The sequence below is a fragment of the Ostrea edulis genome, chromosome 3 (genome assembly GCF_947568905.1).
Source record: "Ostrea edulis chromosome 3, xbOstEdul1.1, whole genome shotgun sequence".
Classification (NCBI taxonomy): Eukaryota; Metazoa; Mollusca; class Bivalvia; order Ostreida; family Ostreidae; genus Ostrea; species Ostrea edulis.
Genome location: NC_079166.1, coordinates 6,007,773 through 6,029,181, shown reverse-complemented (window position 1 = coordinate 6,029,181; position 21,409 = coordinate 6,007,773). Strand labels below are relative to the sequence as shown.

At 31.8% G+C, this 21,409-nt stretch overlaps 2 protein-coding genes across 4 annotated transcripts; one reads left to right on the top strand and one right to left on the bottom strand.

The window, feature by feature from the left end:
• Positions 1 to 1,563: 1,563 nt before the first annotated feature.
• On the bottom strand, positions 1,564 to 9,416 carry LOC130053159 (hemagglutinin/amebocyte aggregation factor-like). 3 transcript variants are annotated; one of them, XM_056159820.1, is made up of 7 exons: positions 9,262 to 9,416; positions 6,830 to 6,899; positions 4,699 to 4,789; positions 4,085 to 4,314; positions 2,679 to 2,813; positions 2,389 to 2,512; positions 1,564 to 1,675 (listed from the first exon to the last, which is right to left on the bottom strand). In XM_056159820.1, exons 4-7 carry the CDS (start codon positions 4,302 to 4,304, stop codon positions 1,630 to 1,632), a joined length of 525 nt encoding a protein of 174 aa, XP_056015795.1. In that variant the 5' UTR covers positions 4,305 to 4,314; positions 4,699 to 4,789; positions 6,830 to 6,899; positions 9,262 to 9,416; the 3' UTR covers positions 1,564 to 1,629. The 3 variants fall into 3 exon arrangements, with proteins under 3 accessions (XP_056015795.1, XP_056015796.1, XP_056015797.1); XM_056159821.1 differs by lacking the exon at positions 9,262 to 9,416 and adding an exon at positions 7,852 to 7,959; XM_056159822.1 differs by lacking the exons at positions 6,830 to 6,899; positions 9,262 to 9,416 and having other exon boundaries at positions 4,699 to 4,807.
• Positions 9,027 to 19,783, top strand: LOC130053158 (hemagglutinin/amebocyte aggregation factor-like). The gene is made up of 5 exons (XM_056159819.1): positions 9,027 to 9,100; positions 9,335 to 9,578; positions 10,576 to 10,713; positions 18,599 to 18,722; positions 19,664 to 19,783. The coding sequence occupies exons 2-5, from the start codon at positions 9,335 to 9,337 to the stop codon at positions 19,707 to 19,709; spliced, it is 552 nt and encodes a 183-aa protein (XP_056015794.1). The 5' UTR covers positions 9,027 to 9,100; the 3' UTR covers positions 19,710 to 19,783.
• Positions 19,784 to 21,409: the final 1,626 nt, after the last annotated feature.

The window sequence follows — 21,409 nt, the reverse complement described above, 5'->3', positions numbered from 1 at the left end:
TTATTCTTCTTATTTCAGTATTTTAAAATTCAAGTAAAAATAATTTAAAAGTAAAGTTGAACAATCACGGCTTTGAACATCCTTTTCAAAATATTTCTTATTTCTATTCCCCAAATTTGGTCAAAAATGCTTATTATGATCATTGAATAAGCCATTCTAGCTATTTGAGTGCATATAACTTGATATATTCAGAGATTTATAGGTTCATGTACATTGTACATGGTCATTGGAGGTTTATTGTTGTGACGTGTATCCCGAAATGTAAATTTTTTAACATTAAATACCACAATATTCAACGTCATATTAACAAAAAAGTATAGAATATATGAAAAAAAGAAAAACATTTCTAGAAAGCCTATATCCCGAAGCTTATTATATACGGAAATTATCAATATCCTAGGCTAGGCCATTTTTCATGGTTCGTGGGTCATGTTCTTTTCAACTTTCTATTTTACTCTATTTCAGTGAAATCATGATTAAAATGTGTACAAACTCCTCCCCGTTTCTTGTGTTATTTTATCATGTTTGCATAAACAATTAAGTAGGCAGTCATGTTTAACCACTGGTTAAATGACTTATCCCACCTCTGCAGATTGGTTAACATTGGTCAATATTTAACCATTGGTTAGGGAATTTAACCACTGGTTAACTTTTGAGCAACATAATTTAACCAATGGCTAAAAGTTAACAGGTGGACAAGGGATTTAACCACTGGTTAAGCTTAACCAAGGTTTTGAGCAACCCAGTCCAGACGAGACTCTAGTGTTGTCAGCACCTTGGTCTTCTCTTCCTGCGCTTCACCAGGAAGACGGACAGACCAGTAAATTTGTATGGTATCTTCATATAGTCCGGTGGAACTCCGAGTTAAAATGCTTAACTGTGAACATTGCCACCCCACCCCACCCACCCCACACGTTTTAAAGACAATGCTGCATTCCTGTTTCATATCTTGTTTTCAATTATAGCAACTTAAATCATTTAATTCAATATCAAAAACACATTTCGGATTTCTATTAATACCGAACTGTTCTTTATCAAAATACCATGTCATGCATTGGATGATTCAAAGCCGTCTAATTTGAAAATTGTCAAAAACTTAAGGTCCTTTAAGTATGAATACATCTTTATTCCTTAACCCAACTTCATAGTGCTATTCAAAACAGCACACTGCACCATTACCGTAGATTAACAAACTCAAAAACACGTTTCCTTTGTCTGCGTCTCTCCGACTGTCTCTGTTAACGTAAGATTATCAAAGAGGGATAGTGTACGTGTTAATAGTTTAATTGTGCACAGTACAGGTAGAAAGTTGATGCCAATTCTATTGTTTGAAAAATACAATTTATGACCCAACATATCATTTCATTATGTTTGTGAAGTATTCCAACCAGAAAACACAAACTCTGTAGATAACATGTAACGTGAGAACCCCGTAAGTTGAAAGAACTTGCGTTCAAAATGTTTGTATAATATTCACTTCTAAAATAAAATAGGTTCAAATCACCGTTTAACATGACCTTTAAAAAAGAAATATATACCAAGATTTAGAGAAAACAAACAACATTGGTCTACACGTTTTTTAATCATTTACTTCAGTATTCTACATGTTATAAATCAAGAACGTCCTCTTCATTGTGAGGTGATCCGGCAGATTTCAAATTGAAATCTTCTGTCCCTGGCAATAAACAAGTAATCGTAAATGTACACTAAACAGATGCTAGCATAATGATAATAAAAGTAATGCGATATCAATATATTGTAAATAGATTCCTATTGATGATTTATACAACAACAAATACTGATTATTATGTTCAATAACAAAACATGAATAAGAGCATTCTTCTGTAAGAATAATAACAGCATATATTGTTTATAAGTACAGTATACGCATACATCTCATAGTGTATACTCACGGACAATGCCAATCTATCTCACGGTGCATGTTTATACACAGCATGACGAATGGAACAGATGAGGAAATTATTTATGATGAACAGAATATTAAATTACTTGCATATATCGAATTCAACATTCTTCAGTAGCTACTGTCCACTCACTAATGATAATATCAGACATCATAAACTTTAAAAAATGTCAGACTGTATATGAATGTAATAACCGCACTTACTAATTGTGAAGTCAGACCGTGTATAATACCTACTTTGTAATGATGTCGGACCGCGTATTATACATATGATACCTACTTTGTAATGATAATGTCAGACAACGTATAATGTCAACTTAATTATCGTAATACAAGACCGTGTGTACCGACTTATATTAATGTAAATGTTTATCAGGTGTTTACCTACCAGTGGTGATAGTAAGGTGAATACCCACTGATGACAGTACAATCTTAATCACAGGGTGTAAATACTATATACTCACTCTTTCCTATTATTGTGAATGCTGTTGATTCCTCTGATGACGTAATTACGAGGAACGGAATACGAAAAATATTCATCCCAGTTGTTAACCCAACCAGTCCATGTGCAGTCCGTATGGTAATAGCCTTTAAATCGTTTCATTGTAATTTTTATTATTATCAGTATTATCATTAGTATTATCACCATCATTATCACATATTTCATTTACACAGTTTCCAATGTCTAACCTCTTATTTGTTTTTATATGCAATTATGATTTACGCTACCACGAGGTTTTGTGGTCATACATACCTGAACTTGGAGCACAGCATCTAAATCTATACTGCCTGTCTTCCTTCCTGTTGTTATGGATACTAGACACACCATTCAGATAACCACCATTTGGACACGTATAAAGGACTGGCTGATCATAATTGTTCACGTAACCTGTGGATATAATTATTAAAATTATTTCATATAACAATGAATAGGTTTGTAAAAAAACGAATTATTTCTTTATATCAACGTGTACATCACGCGCCAATAAACAAACCAATCGTTCCTGCCACATACATATATATATATATATATATATATATATATATATATATATAATGCTTTTATGAAAACAGTACAGAGTTGTCGACTGGGGTTGAGGGCAACAGTTGATCTGTCAGGCCGGTTTGCAAACTGTTGGCCAAGGCCGACAGATCAACTGTTGTCGAAGACTCCTTTCAACAACTTCTTTGTTATATCCATAAAGGAAGCAATTAAAAAAATAATCGTTAAGGGTGTTTCTGCTGTTTTCACATGTTTTGTATTTTCGCTGTCTCTGCTTTCGAGGATTGCCTGAATTCCCTCTTCAGCTGCAATGCCAAAGTGTCATGTATCGGTATACAGTTATCAACTTTGTTCGAGGACAACAGCTGTTTTGTTTGACCCGAGGACGGATCTGTTGTCCTCAGCCTACGGCTTCTGGCAAGAGATCCGTCCTCGGGTCAAACAAAACAGCTGTTGTCCGAGGACAGTCTATAACTGTTTTGTTATACACTTTCTTTCTTTTATGTTTTTTTTTCCCCAATGCACATGTTTGTTGATTTTGAACTTTGAACAGGACAATGTGGTTGCGTATGTTTGTCTCCATGTACTTTAGTTTAAAAGAAAACATTACCCATTATATCCTAATTGAAAATTATATTTTTCAGATTACTGGTTTGCTTTCTATCTAATGCATTCTGTATAGCATTATCATCGAAATTAGTGAACCTCGCCATTACGCAAAGTAAGTAAAGAACGCAACAGAGTAAGAATCACGTGACTTGCGTAGCCAATAGAAATTGGACAGATTATTACCGGGTCAATAGTTGACCGGTCAAGAGTCCACGAGAGTGAGAGTGGACTCAACAGTTAAAATGTTGGTTCTAAATCGTATTAGTTTATATAGAAAAAACATTAAAGTGTATAACAACATTATTTATTAACCAAACGACATAAAGGATAACTCGTTTCAGCGCAATATAACGTCACGTCGTTCAACAGTCGATTTCAACAAGTCGCTGGAACAGCAGTCAAAACCTTGGACTTTTGTTTTCGTATGGAGTTACATGAAAGACGAAGATAACGAACAATGATGAATCTCATAACTCATAACTGTTATATAAGGGGGAATAACAATGTATACTTTAATCAAACTATCTTGAAAATGTGAAGTAAAATACCTGATAAGTGGCAAGAAACAGATCCAGAGCCTGTGTGAACAGGTCTACAGTGGAAGTTAAATCGTCTGTCCTCCTTCCTGTTGTCATGCACAGATGTAATGTATGAAATGGCGTTATTGGAAGAGCATTGGAAGTTAAGCGGCCTGTCCCAGTCGTTTTGCCACTGAGCTGATGCTTCCATATACATCAGTGTAAAAAGTGCAAATGTCAGGGCCCTCATTGTTTTGATTCTGAACAGAAATATTTAATGACGTCCTCAATTGTTAATTAGATTTGTTTTAAAGTTAATAATTCTTTTATTCATTCAAACTGGTGTGATATCTTAAGCAGATATATCTTTAATATCATTTAAATGTATTTACATGTATATTTTAAAATCTAGAATATCATAAGGTTAATAATATCAATAATTTCATCATTTTATTTATTTACTTCTTGTTCTTTAAAACACAGTAGTTTTGTATCTAGTAATTTCAATCTCTAGTTTAATGAATTTTTTTTCTATTATCAGATCGTAATAGTGAAACACACTTTTTCTGCAATGTAAATTAGGTACAGTTATAAAAAAATCAACGACTACTTTTTGTTCATATATTTTCAATTTCGATACTTACTTTTATTATATTTTCCGCAAAACAAGCACTTGGATTCCTCTTTTCCTCCGGTAACGAATGCTTGCACAAGCTCAAAACATCGGCTTATATACTTGAAGAAAAAGTGGGTGTATGTAATTAACATATTGTGTGTAATACCAGTCTTTGATTGGTTTTAGTTTTTAGTGTAAACGCCGTAGAATCACCCATATAGAAGGATACTTCAAATCGCGTTTGGAAAAATGAATATTTAATGAAACATTAGATTGCTTTGTATATTGAATTTTGTACCATAATCAGCATTTCTTTCTATCAATTGTGTTACCATTTTCCCCAGAGGTGCTCTAATTTTTTCAGGCAATCAGAAAGCAGCCATACCATCACTGGAATATTTCGCCATTTTATTGAAAAGAAGCATTGACACTCACATTCCCTTGCTCGCCCCTTTTAATGGTTTCTTTAGGAATTTTCATATTTTTAATGTGCGCATGCATTAGTACCTTGCAAATATATGTAGTAGGTATCCTTTTGCCATCTGGCACTGACCTATTTTATTTTATTAGATCATTTAATCAATATTTAATAGCAAAAACTGAGCTGCGGAATATCAAATTTTTCTCATACGGGTGTTTGTATCTTAACATTGTTGGATATAAAATATAAAACTCCGGTCTTCGTTAACGATAGAAAAGCTATGATTTTATATTATGAAATGTATCCGTGAAAGGTGAAGATAACGAACAGTGATCAATCTCATAACTTCTACAAGCAATACAAAATCCATGTGTTCAGTACAAAACATGATAAATGCAATGTTATGATTTGTTGGAATAGAAATACTAAACTAAAGTAATGTCCTGTGATTTAAACAAATCCCATGTAAAATCAGCACATATATATTTACCATTGTTGGCTCTCTTGTTTCAATTATAATTTTATCAATTTGATAAGTGCATTTAATCTTAATTAAATTTGTATTCCTTACCGGAGTTACGAGACTGATCACTGATCGTTATCTTCACCTTTTCATTTGAATGAAATGGGAGATCGTCAATGTTATATGAAACTGTATACAAAAATTGTTCTACATACTTGGCCATGATAACCCTGCAATATTGATATTTTGTTGACGTGTATTTTAGTTTAGGTACACCAGATTTAGTTTAAAGTTCAAGTTCATTAAATAGTTATATGGATCGGTTTCCTATTAACATCATGTTCCATGGATTTACATAGATGTACTTATCACTAATATTTATCATAATCAATCGTGATATTTTTCACCCCTTAGTTCACAAGCCATATATTGTCAATAGGGTAGGAAGTGACACAGAACGCACACTGCATGTAATTATATGCAGTATAGGGAATCGGATGAATATCAATTTGATATACAAAGAATACCTCAAAATGAAAAGGTGAAGATAACGAACAGTGATCAATCTCATAGATTCCATAACGAATACAGATTTAAAGATAAGGAAACACGGGCCCATGGACACACCAGAGGTTGGATCATTTGCCTGGAGGGTAAGGACCCTCTGTTGACCGGTCAATCTGAAAAAATTTGTATAGACATTTAAAAACTGAGAAATATTTTCTAACATATTCAAATTAACTCTTTCGATCGAAAACGGAGAATGGGTCAAGTCTTTGCCTGAATTGGGTATCTGGAGTAAAACTTGAATTATTTAGATTACGTTTCGCTGAAATTTAGATTTAGCAGGGGTGTATTAAATGTACATGTAACAATACTCAATTCTTAAATACATATAGTGATAGGATTTGAGATTGAACAATTGATCCAAACAATATCGTATACTAAGTAGGCATTCAATATATCACAGCTATTTAGAAATGCATTTTGACTCGACAGGTTGAGATAGCTTTCAGCATTAGTCTAATGATTGTAATGTTATTCTTTCAAACTGTTGTTAAATGACACCATATAGGCAAGTGCAAACAGTCATCAAAGAAGCTAAAATACCATTCTCTTATCGCAGTATGGTGACCTCAACACTTGTTTCTCACTTCCTGACTTTCCGAAACCGAAGCTTTATTTCCCTTGAATCACTTCTTCCTCCTCATAGAACTCTTTACTCACAATGAAATGTGTTTGATAGTAGGTGAAGTACCGGAATACAATACTTACTCTCAGGGCCGTAGTTCGTTAAGATGAGAACGCTGGTCATGCCACTTCATCTCCGTTTTAAAAGCCATACCTAAAATTTTAAGGGTTGAACGCTTAGCAAAAAAGTGATGTGTTTCATACCAGATTTGGCGCAGCAATATGACGCAAGCGGGACTTGAACGCACCACCTACTACTCATAAATTAAATGTCCTAACATCGGGACTCGAACGCACCACCTACTGGTCATAAATCAAACATCTTAACCACACCACCTACTGGTCATCAATCAAACATCCTAATTGCACCACCTGTAATGGTCATAAATCAAACGTCCTAACAATAGAACTCGTACGCACCACCTACTGGTCATAAACAATTCATCCTAATCGCACTACCTACTGGTCATAAATCAAACGTCCTAACAATAGGATTCGTACGCACCACCTACTGGTCATAAACAACAATTCGTAATCGCACCACCCACTGGTCATAAACCAATCATCCTAACTGCACCACCTACATATCATCAATCAAACATCCTAGCATTGGGACTCGTGCGCACCACCTATTGGTCACAAATCAAAAGTTCTACCCTCATTACCTACTGGTCATAAACGTCCTAACAACGGAACTCGTACGCAGCACTTACTGATCATAAATCAAACGTCATATTCGGACTACCTACTGGTCATAGATCAAACATCCTAACCCCACGACCTACTACTCATCAATTAAACGTCCTAACCGCACCACCTACTAGTCATCAATCAAACGTCCTAACCGCACCACCTACTAGTCATAAATAAAAAATCCTAACTGCACCACCTACTGGTCATCAAACATCCTAACCGCACCACCTACTGGTCATCAATCAAACATCCTAACCGCACCACCTACTGGTAATAAATCAAACGTCCTAATCGCACCACTTATTGGCCATAAATCAAACGTCCTAACAACGGGACTCGTACGCACAACCTACTGGTCATAAATCTAACGTTCCAATCGCACCACCTACTGATCATAAATTAAACGTCCTTACCGCACCACCTACTGGTCATAAATCAAACGTTCTAACACCACGTCCTATTGGTCATAAACCAAACGTCCTAACAACAGACGTGCGATCACCAGTCATTTCACAATGTAGGATTTAACATATAATATGTTCTTCCTGGGTAAACAACAAATGCATCTGTGTTTAGAAAATAACAAATTTTCCTTAAGGCATTGGGGGTTTTGTGATCGTGGTATCATATTGAAGAGTTCATAAAACAATCCTCTAGAAGAATTTTCAAAATTTTGTTTACTGCTTTATTTAATTCACCTAGAATTTGACATTGATCAAGTCTATGGGAAAGCATAATGTATTCAAATGTTTGTAAAAGAAATCATATTTCCATACAAACATTTTGGTAGATAGTTACATATTTTTTCTTTCTTTCTTATAATATGAAACTAAATTAATCATTTAACACATACATGTTTAGAAACATATGTGTTAATAAACAATGAAAATAGACAGCCTTTTAATTTATTTTTCAATTTTGTTTTTACTGGGATTTACAAATTTGCAAATAGAAAAGTTAATTCAAACTCCATTTTCCGATCTTGTATCATTGAACCTTGGTATTGCATCTTGAAGTATAAGAAATTTCCAAATGAAGATCTGCTGTCGGTTCTCTTGCCAGATTAGAAGTTTTGTCTTATAGTGCCACATTGTATCTATTCACTTCGTCTGCAGTCTTAACGAGAAACTTTGCCGCGTGGCTATGTAACAGTATAATTTATAATTGACATAATTTCCTTTGTGAAGTATTTGTAAGTGATTTTGTGTCCAAAGGAGGGGGGGACTTTGATTTAATTTGGAATGTAATTTTAATTCTAATAAAGTACTTTGATGGTTCACGTGCACTGTACATAATCCATTCACTTCAGACATTTTCCATTACTTTGATTTCCATTTGTAAATACTGAATGTTGAAATACTGAAACTTTATAATAGGTAGAACAACAGGTGATGGAATATTGGACCATAAATTACCTCCGTCACTACAATATCATACCACACTTTAGTTTCACCTGTTACCCTTCATTGTGTACTGGTTCTTCAATCATTAAATTAGTTAAACAATAGGTGGTAATTACGACAAATTTGTAACCATAAAAGTGTATTTGCTTAAACCTTTTTATTTATTATCTCCAACATATGTGTCGCAAAACATGTATATATATATGCCGATGTTCCTGATTGAACACAGCTAAAACATTGGTATTGCTGGCCATTTGAGGTGAGTTTTATCATATTGTACTTGTATGTTCAGGTCAATCTTAGGAAACGCATTGACGAGTGGTTTGTTCATGTTTTTCTTTTTTAAATACAATGGACAATACATTACGTAAATGATTTTGTAAATGTGTAATACAAGTAGAGTTTCAAATCAGCACTTACTTTGATCGACATATCGAACCTTTAAAATGTATTCAGTTTGTTTAAAACATTTCACAATCCAAATACCAATCAGATGAGTGAGATCAGAATAGCCATGGGAAAGATTCTGTTTGCTTTATGCATTCTCCTGAACTGTCATGGGGTAATCAGCTGGAAAAACAAGTGGGATGGGCCGCTCAATTTCCACTGCAGGTCCCCCTCTCAGTATATCGATGCAGTTGTTTCGTTTCATGACAATTCTCGTGAAGACCGTCGATATGAACTCCACTGTGGTGAAACCGGTAGACGAGGCAGGGATATTCGTTGTCAATGGACAGGTAAATCTTTATTTAGGGATGTGTATACTGTAACGGTTCTGATTGTTGCGATATTAAAAAAACAAGGCTTTTGGAGGTTCTGCAGTTAATCGTGCATTGCATTGCAACCCTGAAATAAACAATTGCATCAATAGATATTTACATTATTGATTATAGGAAATGACAAACAAAACTAGTAATGATATGAGTTAAATTGTGATTAAATGGCAACACCTCTTGATAAAGTAACAATTAACTGACCAGTGAACTCACTGAACTCTCACACTCATTGTAATATCAAAGCTCTATAGGGGATAACACAAATACAACCACACCATCAAATATACGCAAATCACAAGACACGAACAGGATAGCTCAAAAGTAACTCCATGAATCTAAAACACAATCAAATCACTGTGTACCACAATCCTTATGTATATGGCCACGCTGACTTCCTTTTAAAACTTGAATGAAAACATAAATATCAGCAATATTTTTTTATATTCCTGTTAAATCTAATTGGGTAGCTCAGTAGGTGAACGTGTCGACTGTTGATCTGTAGATCATCCAGCAGGGCCTTTCATTTTCTAATTTTTAGATTAATTTCTACTAAAACTGCATTTTCGTTTTAAATTTTTTATAGTTTTTAATTTCAAAATATTATTGTACATATTCTCTACCCTCCATCCATATCAAATTTCTCTAGTGCGAATTCCCCCCTTACAAGTTCTATTGATATCGTAAATACACGTAGGCATTGTAGCAGAGTCAGGGCCTTAAATGTACGCACAGTAAACCCACTCATCAATAGTATTTGTAGGAGGATGGGAACATAAGATTTTACAAAATGCAATATATATGCTCGACAATAAATCTTCAGATTTTACAATGCATTTCAACAATTTAGTCCAAAAACAAATGAAGGATTGCTTTCTTTGTAGTAGCTATATGTGATCATAAACATGTCATTCTGCCTTTCTTCTTGATAAAAGACATTGCTATCAAATCAATGTTTAAGGTTATGTCAACGGATATGACCACGCCGTTCATTACCAGTGTCCTGGGGCGGGTTATATAAACGGCATGGCTAGTGTTCACCACAACGGCGCAGAAGACAGACGTCACAGATTCCGTTGCTGTGGACCGCGACGTTCAAGTGAGTGTAATCAAAATAGAGGCTAATGACAAACAAATAGATGTTACAGGGGTTTCAACAGTCTCATTCAAAGTCAGCATTTCGCAAATTATCAGGTCGTTATACATGTAATGATCTAGGTTGCCAATACAACCTATCATTGACACACTAGTCAATACAACCTATCATTGACACACTAGTCAATACAACCTATCATTGACACACTAGTCAATACAACCTATCATTGACACACTAGTTATGACTATTACGAATTACTCCGTGTTCCTGATCAAGATATAGGGTTCATGGCGGGTGTGACCGGTCGACAGGGGATGCTTACTCCTCCTAGGCAACTGACCCCGTCTCTGGTACAGTTTTACATGTACATTCAGCTGTCTGTGTTTGCCCAACCCACTATTCTGTATTTCTTATAGGAGTTATGCAATTGATCACTGTTCGTTATAGTAATATTATATGAAAATCCATTCGAGATTCGAAATGATTAAATATTCAATATTTAAATTAAGGAAGCAAAATGTAGGATACTATGTTTTATAATACACTATCAGATTTGAAGTAAGGGCACATTAGTTCATTGTGTTGCCTTTTGCCTAATTGAAATATCAAATTTTGAAAATCGAATCTCAAAAATCGAATCTTGTGCTTTGAATCTTAAGTCTAACGAGACTTCTGAGTTCGGGAGTTCCCACCCTTCCTAAAACGCTAGCTGTATGATCAACGAAACCCTCTAGATCCGTCATCAAAATTGATATGTAAAGAACGGACTAACAATATGTATATATGAAACATGCCGGACGGCATCCAACCTAATGGCAAGCAATATATGTGAATTAGATCTTTATATACCGAAACACTGACTTTAAACGAGACTGTTGAATCCCCTGTAAAATTAAACTATTTGCCAGTAGGCTGCCTCGATTTAAAAACTGGTCATACGCAGAACAAGCTCTTCCGTATCGAATCAGTTGATAGACATAAATATCTTATGCAGGTGATAATGGAATATTTCAGTATAAAGCTGAAGAGAAAAACTAAAAACGTATAAAACAACTCTGGCATCGAACAACATATTGTTAACAACTGATCTGTTGGCAATAAAGGGATTTATAAGAAAAACAAAATCAATACTTTCTTTCAAACTTTATGCACTTGAAATTTGATATGGCTGTACTTAGTCAAATACTACATGTAAGCCCAACAAAACAAGGGTCTCATTTTAAAAATCCGTTATACTTAGAGACAGAACAGTGTGGAAATCATTTGAATTATGATGGAATATGACAGATATCTTTAGAATGTTCAAAATTTATAAGAATTTAGTTAACATAAATTGCAAAAAGTTGTCTCAGCTGTCATAAAACATTTCAATCGCAAATTAGAACTGTTTACAAAATTCTTTTGTTCTAATGATTATGCAAATGCACAAGAAGTTTGGTGAGATATCAATTCATGATCTTAAAAGAGTTTACCTTCCAAATGTAGTAAACTCACCTATACCACGTATCTCTACAAACATGCACTATTTTATTTTATTATATAGTACGTATCTCTACAAACATGCACTATTTTATTTTATTATATAGTACGTATATCTACAAACATGCACTATTTTATTTTATTATATAGTACGTATCTCTACAAACATGCACTATTTTATTTTATTATATAGTACGTATATCTCTCTACAAACATGCACTATTTTATTTTATTATATAGTACGTATATCTCTCTACAAACATGCACTATTTTATTTTATTATATAGTACGTATCTCTACAAACATGCACTATTTTATTTTATTATATAGTACGTATCTCTACAAACATGCACTATTTTATTTTATTATATAGTACGTATCTCTACAAACATGCACTATTTTATTTTATTATATAGTACGTATATCTCTCTACAAACATGCACTATTTTATTTTATTATATAGTACGTATATCTCTACAAACATGCACTATTTTATTTTATTATATAGTACGTATCTCTACAAACATGCACTATTTTATTTTATTATATAGTACGTATCTCTACAAACATGCACTATTTTATTTTATTATATAGTACGTATCTCTACAAACATGCACTATTTTATTTTATTATATAGTACGTATATCTCTCTACAAACATGCACTATTTTATTTTATTATATAGTACGTATATCTCTACAAACATGCACTATTTTATTTTATTATATAGTACGTATATCTCTCTACAAACATGCACTATTTTATTTTATTATATAGTACGTATATCTCTCTACAAACATGCACTATTTTATTTTATTATATAGTACGTATATCTCTCTACAAACATGCACTATTTTATTTTATTATATAGTACGTATCTCTACAAACATGCACTATTTTATTTTATTATATAGTACGTATCTCTACAAACATGCACTATTTTATTTTATTATATAGTACGTATATCTCTCTACAAACATGCACTATTTTATTTTATTATATAGTACGTATCTCTACAAACATGCACTATTTTATTTTATTATATAGTACGTATATCTCTCTACAAACATGCACTATTTTATTTTATTATATAGTACGTATCTCTACAAACATGCACTATTTTATTTTATTATATAGTAGGTATATCTCTCTACAAACATGCACTATTTTATTTTATTATATAGTACGTATCTCTACAAACATGCACTATTTTATTTTATTATATAGTACGTATCTCTACAAACATGCACTATTTTATTTTATTATATAGTACGTATCTCTACAAACATGCACTATTTTATTTTATTATATAGTACGTATCTCTACAAACATGCACTATTTTATTTTATTATATAGTAGGTATATCTCTCTACAAACATGCACTATTTTATTTTATTATATAGTACGTATCTCTACAAACATGCACTATTTTATTTTATTATATAGTACGTATCTCTACAAACATGCACTATTTTATTTTATTATATAGTACGTATATCTCTCTACAAACATGCACTATTTTATTTTATTATATAGTACGTATCTCTACAAACATGCACTATTTTATTTTATTATATAGTACGTATCTCTACAAACATGCACTATTTTATTTTATTATATAGTACGTATCTCTACAAACATGCACTATTTTATTTTATTATATAGTAGGTATATCTCTCTACAAACATGCACTATTTTATTTTATTATATAGTACGTATCTCTACAAACATGCACTATTTTATTTTATTATATAGTACGTATATCTCTCTACAAACATGCACTATTTTATTTTATTATATAGTACGTATATCTCTCTACAAACATGCACTATTTTATTTTATTATATAGTACGTATCTCTACAAACATGCACTATTTTATTTTATTATATAGTACGTATCTCTACAAACATGCACTATTTTATTTTATTATATAGTACGTATATCTCTCTACAAACATGTACTATTTTATTTTATTATATAGTACGTATATCTCTCTACCAACATGCACTATTTTATTTTATTATATAGTACGTATATCTACAAACATGCACTATTTTATTTTATTATATAGTACGTATATCTCTCTACAAACATGCACTATTTTATTTTATTATATAGTACGTATATCTCTCTACAAACATGCACTATTTTATTTTATTATATAGTACGTATCTCTACAAACATGCACTATTTTATTTTATTATATAGTACGTATCTCTACAAACATGCACTATTTTATTTTATTATATAGTACGTATATCTCTCTACAAACATGCACTATTTTATTTTATTATATAGTACGTATGTCTCTACAAACATGCACTATTTTATTTTATTATATAGTACGTATCTCTACAAACATGCACTATTTTATTTTATTATATAGTACGTATCTCTACAAACATGCACTATTTTATTTTATTATATAGTACGTATATCTCTCTACAAACATGCACTATTTTATTTTATTATATAGTACGTATATCTCTCTACAAACATGCACTATTTTATTTTATTATATAGTACGTATCTCTACAAACATGCACTATTTTATTTTATTATATAGTACGTATCTCTACAAACATGCACTATTTTATTTTATTATATAGTACGTATCTCTACAAACATGCACTATTTTATTTTATTATATAGTACGTATCTCTACAAACATGCACTATTTTATTTTATTATATAGTACGTATATCTCTACAAACATGCACTATTTTATTTTATTATATAATACGTATATTTCTCTACAAACATGCACTATTTTATTTTATTATATAGTACGTATATCTCTACAAACATGCACTATTTTATTTTATTATATAGTACGTATTTCTCTCTACAAACATGCACTATTTTATTTTATTATATAGTACGTATATCTCTCTACAAACATGCACTATTTTATTTTATTATATAGTACGTATCTCTACAAACATGCACTATTTTATTTTATTATATAGTACGTATATCTCTCTACAAACATGCACTATTTTATTTTATTATATAGTACGTATCTCTACAAACATGCACTATTTTATTTTATTATATAGTACGTATATCTCTCTACAAACATGCACTATTTTATTTTATTATATAGTACGTATTTCTCTCTACAAACATGCACTATTTTATTTTATTATATAGTACGTATATCTCTCTACAAACATGCACTATTTTATTTTATTATATAGTACGTATATCTCTCTACAAACATGCACTATTTTATTTTATTATATAGTACGTATATCTCTACAAACATGCACTATTTTATTTTATTATATAGTACGTATATCTCTCTACAAACATGCACTATTTTATTTTATTATATAGTACGTATATCTCTCTACAAACATGCACTATTTTATTTTATTATATAGTACGTATCTCTACAAACATGCACTATTTTATTTTATTATATAGTACGTATATCTCTCTACAAACATGCACTATTTTATTTTATTATATAGTACGTATATCTCTCTACAAACATGCACTATTTTATTTTATTATATAGTAGGTATATCTCTCTACAAACATGCACTATTTTATTTTATTATATAGTACGTATATCTCTCTACAAACATGCACTATTTTATTATATAGTACGTATCTCTACAAACATGCACTATTTTATTTTATTATATAGTACGTATCTCTACAAACATGCACTATTTTATTTTATTATATAGTACGTATATCTCTCTACAAACATGCACTATTTTATTTTATTATATAGTACGTATATCTCTCTACAAACATGCACTATTTTATTTTATTATATAGTACGTATATCTCTCTACAAACATGCACTATTTTATTTTATTATATAGTACGTATATCTCTCTACAAACATGCACTATTTTATTTTATTATATAGTACGTATATCTCTCTACAAACATGCACTATTTTATTTTATTATATAGTACGTATCTCTACAAACATGCACTATTTTATTTTATTATATAGTACGTATCTCTACAAACATGCACTATTTTATTTTATTATATAGTACATATATCTCTCTACAAACATGCACTATTTTATTTTATTATATAGTACGTATCTCTACAAACATGCACTATTTTATTTTATTATATAGTACGTATCTCTACAAACATGCACTATTTTATTTTATTATATAGTACGTATCTCTACAAACATGCACTATTTTATTTTATTATATAGTACGTATCTCTACAAACATGCACTATTTTATTTTATTATATAGTACGTATATCTCTACAAACATGCACTATTTTATTTTATTATATAGTACGTATATCTCTCTACAAACATGCACTATTTTATTTTATTATATAGTACGTATATCTCTACAAACATGCACTATTTTATTTTATTATATAGTACGCATATCTCTCTACAAACATGCACTATTTTATTTTATTATATAGTACGTATATCTCTCTACAAACATGCACTATTTTATTTTATTATATAGTACGTATCTCTACAAACATGCACTATTTTATTTTATTATATAGTACGTATATCTCTTTACAAACATGCACTATTTTATTTTATTATATAGTACGTATCTCTACAAACATGCACTATTTTATTTTATTATATAGTAGGTATATCTCTCTACAAACATGCACTATTTTATTTTATTATATAGTACGTATATCTCTCTACAAACATGCACTATTTTATTTTATTGTATAGTACGTATCTCTACAAACATGCACTATTTTATTTTATTATATAGTACGTATATCTCTCTACAAACATGCACTATTTTATTTTATTATATAGTACGTATATCTCTCTACAAACATGCACTATTTTATTTTATTATATAGTACGTATATCTCTCTACAAACATGCACTATTTTATTTTATTATATAGTACGTATCTCTACAAACATGCACTATTTTATTTTATTATATAGTACGTATATCTCTCTACAAACATGCACTATTTTATTTTATTATATAGTACGTATATCTCTCTACAAACATGCACTATTTTATTTTATTATATAGTACGTATATCTCTCTACAAACATGCACTATTTTATTTTATTATATAGTACGTATATCTCTCTACAAACATGCACTATTTTATTTTATTATATAGTACGTATCTCTACAAACATGCACTATTTTATTTTATTATATAGTACGTATATCTCTCTACAAACATGCACTATTTTATTTTATTATATAGTACGTATCTCTACAAACATGCACTATTTTATTTTATTATATAGTACGTATCTCTACAAATATGCACTATTTTATTTTATTATATAGTACGTATATCTCTCTACAAACATGCACTATTTTATTTTATTATATAGTACGTATATCTCTCTACAAACATGCACTATTTTATTTTATTATATAGTATGTATATCTCTCTACAAACATGCACTATTTTATTTTATTTTTTAGAGAAATTGCATAAATTTAATATGTAATAATTATATGAACATACTTTATGAGAATGTAGGAAGACACATGCAACAGTAATGCTAGCTGATTAAATCCTTATACATCTTATTATGCATACAACCATTATCGTTAAAGGTGAAGATAATGAACAGTAATCAATCTCATAACTCCTATAAGGAATATTAAAAAAAAGAGTTGGGCAAACACGGATCTCTGGACATACCAGAGGTGGGATCCGGTGTCTAGGATGATAAGCATCCCCTGTCGACTGATCACACCCGCCGTGAGTCATATGTCTTGATCAGGTAAACGGAGTAATCCGTGGTCAAAATCAGTGAACCAGAAACGGCCTAACATATATATTTCAAATGTTGTGATCCTCTTCAAGTCACGTTCAATAACTTTATCTCATTTCCGTACAGTGTAGTATGTGACAGCATGGCGGGATTTCGCTCCGCTCATCCTCGAAAACAAGTTTTGTGGCTTGCCTAGACGGTTGAGCGGTCTAGCGCGCTGAATACAAGCTGCAATTTAAGGGGGTTTGGTTCTGCAATTCGTGAGTTTAATCCTGGGTAGGGGAGGACGTAGGTAGCCATATGTAGTGGATATCTGATTTATATTTAAGTAATGAATTGAATTTGGGGTCATATCAATGCGATTAACCTGGTTTAGGTCATTTTACGCTTCAAATTCCGCGAAGCTGATAATAAACAAGCGTAGATTAAACAGTCCAATGCACAGGATGATTCTTTGTCATTCAGTAAACTGAGTGAGTACTAAACAGTGATTGAATGGCAAAGTTAGACCCAGTCACCATTCCAAACAAAATGTTTCGAGGAAGATGACCACTTTAAGGGGGAGGGGGGGTGTCACAATTCGTAACCAGTCTTTTTTTTTTCGTATTAATTGTCAATGCAATATAACTGAAATGTATCGGTATTGGAAAAACTTCACGTTTGTTCTTTTATCACACATTTACAGATTATCATTACAAGAACTGTCGCTGGACGGGATGGCTGAATCACTATGACCATCCCGTCGTATATTTCGTACCGAGAGGATATGTCCTGCGAGGGGTCAACAGCATCCATAACAATCGTTTTGAGTAAGCACACAATCATTGTAATCGTATCAATACAATAAGCCATCGGAGGTTTTTCAAGAAATGTGAAGATAACGCACAGTGATCAATATCATAACTCCTATCATTAATACAAAATAGAGAATTGGGCAAACACGTACCCCTGTATATACATGTACCAGAGGTGGGGTCAGTTGCCTATCAGAAGTAAGCATCCAATATCGACCGGTCACACCCGTCGTGAGCTCATTGGAAATCCAGATAGACACATTTGAAATGACCATGTGTCTGGTTTGTTGATATCATTGAGATATGAATCGATTATAACGTGGGTATTTTGTATGATGCGGTAGCCAACTAGACAAATCAGAAAGGGTCCTGCCATGAATACAGTATTTTAGAGCCATCCAGGATTATAAAAAGTGGTGTGATTATCTTATCAATATTCTGAAAATTCTAAGCTCCATAAGATCCTCTGCTTTATCCACGTAATATGAAAGTCTTTCCAAGGAAACTTAATTCATCGCATGTCATAGAAAGTTCTGACGGATGGACGGACAGACGGACGGACAGACAGAGTGTTTACTATAAGGCGCTATCCATATGGCGGGACCCTGATTACATTTAATTATTGGCAATCACGCCCTGCTTCTATATTCATTAATTCAAAATCCATCACGCTCGAAGACTTTGTTTATTCGTTTAAAGGATTGTAGAGAAAATTGAAAATTTAATGGTAATGTTTATTAATCAGTTTCCATTGTCATTATTTATCATATCATTTCTTAAAATCTAGAACATTCAAGTTTGTGTTTTTATTCATATCTTAAGTATTTCAAAGTACTTAGAGACGAACTGGCTCTTTATTTGATTCAAAACTAAAAATAAAAGTGCTTTTTTCATGAAATGTATATAAAAATATTAATATTTACATTATCACACCATGCTGTGGTGTTTTTTTCCAGGGATCGGCGATTCCAGTTCGAAGTATGTCGATTGGTTAAGAAGTAATACACCACAGGAGAAAATGCTGAATGTGATGGAAACTATCAATAAAGAAGAACGCCATCGTTCTAGTAACAGTATCTGAATTATGAAATAGTGTATATAAGCAGTGGGGCGGGGGGGGGGGGGGGGGGTCTACGAAGACCTTAACGGCCTTCTTGTATTGTTTTCTATGGTCTTCTATGTATCGACTTTGCGAAACAATGTACCTCCTCAATGTAACCTGAATAGACATGGGAGGTTTTTTTTTCATTAATTTTACGTGGACTGTAAAAATACAGAGATCGTCTTTAACACGGATTGTCATCACACTAAAGTATGGCAGAAATCGTATACAAAATATACTGTATGTATGGTTGATAAAGTGGTGCTCTGTTTGGCATAAATTATGACTCCTTCATAAAAAAAAAAATAATAATAATAAACACACCTTTGTTATATATATATGCCTTTAATAAATTTTCATTATAGTTAGGATGAAGAGGTGTTAGACAACATGATTATAATTATAGTTAGGATGAAGAGGTGTTAGACAACATGATTATAATTATAGTTAGGATGAAGAGGTGTTAGACAACATGATTATAATTATAGTTAGGATGAAGAGGTGTTAGACAACATGATTATAATTATAGTTAGGATGAAGAGGTGTTAGACAACATGATTATAATTATAGTTAGGATGAAGAGGTGTTAGACAACATGATTATAATTATAGTTAGGATGAAGAGGTGTTAGACAACATGATTATAATTATAGTTAGGATGAAGAGGTGTTAGACAACATGATTATAATTATAGTTAGGATGAAGAGGTGTTAGACAACATGATTATAATTATAGTTGCATATGAACATTTAATTTGCGTTTCTCTCACAATTTTAGACAATTCATTTAGCAACAGTGGATAAAAATGTGACACATATAAATAACATTTAGGACATATGGCTTGTATACATGTGTGTAACGTTAGCCTTGCTTTTAGAGTTTTATTCAATGAACTAGGCGTCATGTAGTACTTATGCATGTATAATGTACTCTTATATAAAATAACAAACAGAAGTACCACTACAATAAGGGAATTAATCACTAATTATCTGTAAAAGAAATACGATAGCACATACTTCCTGTGCACATCAATTTTTCGTCGATATCTTTGAATACAATTGGTTTTATTCACTGATAGTATATGCATAAACCTATACAGTTAATACGTAATTATTGGTTATGTAAAAGTGAGGATAAAACAAAGTGTTGCCCTGATATTTGATCATAGACACGTAGTGCCAAACTTGCCCCGGCCGTCGGAATTGTGTTGAGGTGTTTGATAAAACTAGAAAGTGTACAGTGGATATATTTGTTTCCATATATTCCTGAATTGATGCTTTCTTCCGTAATCATATACTTTCCTGTGATATATACAAGTATCTATAAATTGAGATGTTACGCAAAAACGAAACTCGACAATCCCCATTGCTGCTTCGGTAGCCTTCACCCCGGTCACAACCTAGCCTACGCTCCGCATGTTGGGGTATACTCGGTGAAATGCTATTGTAAAAGCGAGGATGAATAATTAAAAATTGTATCCAAAAAAAAATGCCATTTGTAGGAAATGAACGTCCGCTCACTTTGACGCAGACTTAAGGCTGAAATTAATGAGTACGCGTATATCTTAATGCACACTCTGTGAAAAAAAACACTTTTTTATC